Source organism: Coregonus lavaretus (assembly GCF_964263955.1).
Source record: "Coregonus lavaretus genome assembly, chromosome: 28".
NCBI classification, from domain to species: Eukaryota; Metazoa; Chordata; class Actinopteri; order Salmoniformes; family Salmonidae; genus Coregonus; species Coregonus lavaretus.
The window spans coordinates 13323470-13326685 of record NC_140015.1 but is presented as its reverse complement, the minus strand read 5'-3'; the positions used below and the strand labels follow the sequence as shown (position 1 = coordinate 13326685).

At 47.5% G+C, this 3216-nt stretch overlaps 1 protein-coding gene across 1 annotated transcript; it reads left to right on the top strand.

Moving 5' to 3' along the window:
- Nucleotides 1–101: 101 nt before the first annotated feature.
- LOC311103502 (frizzled-2-like) lies at nucleotides 102–2967 on the top strand. Its single transcript, XM_084145074.1, has one exon. The coding sequence runs from the start codon at nucleotides 120–122 to the stop codon at nucleotides 1767–1769; it is 1650 nt and encodes a 549-aa protein (XP_084001200.1). The 5' UTR covers nucleotides 102–119; the 3' UTR covers nucleotides 1770–2967.
- The last annotated feature ends 249 nt before the right edge of the window (nucleotides 2968–3216 follow it).

The window sequence follows — 3216 nt, the reverse complement described above, 5'->3', positions numbered from 1 at the left end:
CTCAATTATTCCGTTACTTATAGCCTAAATTCCCGACGCTACAGAATATAACAAGTATCTGTAAATTGCATGACTTTATCAGGTTAAAATAGAGGAGATTTTGTATTGATCAGCTCACAATGAAAATTGATTTTCAAACGAGTTTTGTGACTTTTCTCGCATTGATCATGCCGTCATTGATGGGAACAGCGCAAGGGGATAATGGCATTGCTGTCCCGGACCACGGATTTTGCCAGCCTATTTCAATTCCACTATGCACGGACATCGCCTACAATCAAACTATCATGCCCAATCTAGTGGGACATTACAACCAAGAGGAAGCAGGACTGGAGGTGCACCAATTTTACCCCTTGGTAAAGGTACAGTGCTCGCCGGAACTTAAATTCTTCCTATGTTCAATGTATGCGCCTGTGTGTACAGTTTTGGAAAAGGCCATTCCACCCTGTCGCTCAATTTGCGAGAGGGCAAAGCACGGCTGCGAGGCGCTCATGAATAAATTCGGGTTCCAGTGGCCAGAACGCCTCCGGTGCGAGAATTTCCCCGTGCTTGGAGACGGTAACATTTGCGTGGGTCAGAATGAATCTACTGCCACTGCCCCGCCCGTACACATGCCAGTCCCTGGAACCCCTGGCGTCCATGTCTACTCCACACCAGACAGGCCTTTCCGCTGTCCAGCTGTGCTCAAAGTCCCCACTTATCTGAATTATTCTTTTCTGGGGGAGCTGGATTGTGGAGCACCATGTGAACACTCCAGGAGCAGTGGAGGCTACATGTTCTTCAATGATAAAGAGATTTATTTTGCACGCATATGGATCCTCATCTGGTCGTCTCTGTGCTGTGCCTCCACCCTATTCACCGTCACCACCTACCTAGTGGATATGCAGCGCTTCAAGTACCCGGAGAGGCCCATCATCTTCCTTTCTGGGTGCTACACCATGGTCTCCATAGCCTATATCGCTGGCTACTTCCTGGGGGACAAGGTGGTGTGCAACGACAGCTTCACCCCAGACGGTTATAAGACCATAGTCCAGGGGACCAAGAAGGAGGGCTGCACCATCCTGTTCATGATGCTGTATTTCTTCAGCATGGCCAGCTCCATCTGGTGGGTCATCCTGTCCCTCACCTGGTTCCTGGCAGCTGGGATGAAGTGGGGGCATGAGGCTATTGAGGCCAACTCCCAGTACTTCCACCTGGCAGCCTGGGCCGTGCCCGCCGTGAAGACCATCAGCATCCTGGCCATGGGGCAGATCGAGGGGGACGTGCTCAGCGGGGTGTGCTTCGTGGGCCTCAACAGCCTGAACCCCATGCGGGGCTTTGTCCTGGCCCCCCTCTTCATCTACCTCTTCATTGGGACCTCCTTCCTCCTGGCCGGCTTCGTGTCCCTGTTCCGCATCCGCACCATCATGAAGCACGACGGCACCAAGACGGAGAAGTTGGAGCGCCTGATGGTGCGCATCGGGGTGTTCAGCGTGCTCTACACGGTCCCCGCCACCATCGTCATCGCCTGCTTCTTCTACGAGCAGGCCTTCCGCCACCACTGGGAGAGAAGCTGGGTCAGCCATAACTGTAAAGGCTTAGCCATCCCCTGCCCCATGCAGTACACCCCCCGCATGACCCCCGACTTCACCGTCTACATGATCAAATACCTGATGACCCTCATAGTGGGCATCACCTCTGGGTTCTGGATCTGGTCTGGCAAGACACTCCACTCCTGGCGCAAGTTCTATACCAGACTCACAAATGGTAAGCATGGAGAGACCACTGTCTAGGGAGGGAGGCCAAACCATGGGACTTGTTTTTGGACATTCAATCGGATGTTTTATAGTGTGTTTTTCTCCCTCCTATTAGTTTACTCACTGTCAGAGACTCAGTGGTACTTTAATACATTGATCATCAGATACTCTCAGTATTTTTATGGAACATTGACTGAATTTTTAAGAAATCAAATATTGCATGCCAAAATCAAGCTTTAAGAGTCGGGGGTCGGGGGTCTTGACCAAATGACAAACTGTTGCTGACCTGAAGAATGGCCAAACCTCAGAATGAACAAACAACAAACGTGTTCAGTGGATGCCATGTGCTGAAGTGCTCTCTCTCCTCCCCCACTCTGTTCCTACTCCTTTTTTTAAGTTACCAGTCATAAAAACTCTCCAGTGTGAGTGAGAATCCAGCTGGGAATACAGTGAGCGGGGGAAGGAAGGAGGCCTGAAAGGACGGGCGGCCATTTTAAGACTATTTTTACTCTGTGAACGTGTGAGATGTAATTAAATGTAACTGTAAATAGGAATTGTAAAATATAAAATTATATATTTGTATTTAAAGAAAGGACATGTTTTGTTTTGTCTTCCGACAGCCGTAGTGCCTGGTTAACTCTTGCACCCCTTCTGAAAGGAGCCATAGACACACACACTGTCTGTCTCTTAGTGCTGTTTTCACTGGCAGTATGACACATACACATTTAAAGTTTTTCCTGTCAAACCCAGATCTGTAATCATTTCCTTTCTGATGTATCAGATCAGGGAAGCTGGGTTGTAGTAAAGGCAGTCTTTGGCTGTGCACTTTCCCTACTTAGCCCCTCTCCTTCCTCTCGTCTCCCCCCACAAATTAAATCCCTTGGAGCTGAGCTGAGCAGCAAGAGAGGCTGGGTGGGAGGCGTGAAGGCAAGGCTGCAAGGACACTGTGGCCATGCCTCCAGGGTGGGAAAGCTAGCCCTAATTGTCAGTACTACACTCCATTACCAAAAAGTCACACAAAAAGATCCACTTCTGGATACGGTGTTGCTCAAACTGTTAAAATAATGATCTAGGAAAACAAAAGTATTTTGAAAAACGGAGTCAAAGAAGAGTGTGGTATTTTAATGTTGTGACGTGAAAACTGGTGTGAATCTGGCAACCCCTAATCAACAAATGTATCTCACCTGACTTGCTGAGAGGGAGGACGGGTGACGACAAAATAAAAGCCACATGATTTGATCATTTTTGTGTGTGTCCTGTTATCTTGACTAGCAGGATTATTTTCTTGATCATGTCAATTTCATTTGTCTTTTAATTGAAAAGTTATTTTGTTACCAATATATTACAGCTCAGAATGTGGTAATAACATAGTTATAGTATGTAACAATACAAATATGGTCACTTTGTGGGAAAGTAAGGGTTTGAAGATGAGGGTTAGTATATTGTTCTATACTACAGCACAAACTATGTGGTGTCATTTTAA

Coding starts and splice junctions, on each gene's coding strand:
- LOC311103502 (XM_084145074.1), top strand. CDS start 120: ATGAAAATTGATTTTCAAACGAGTTTTGTGACTTTTCTCGCATTGATC.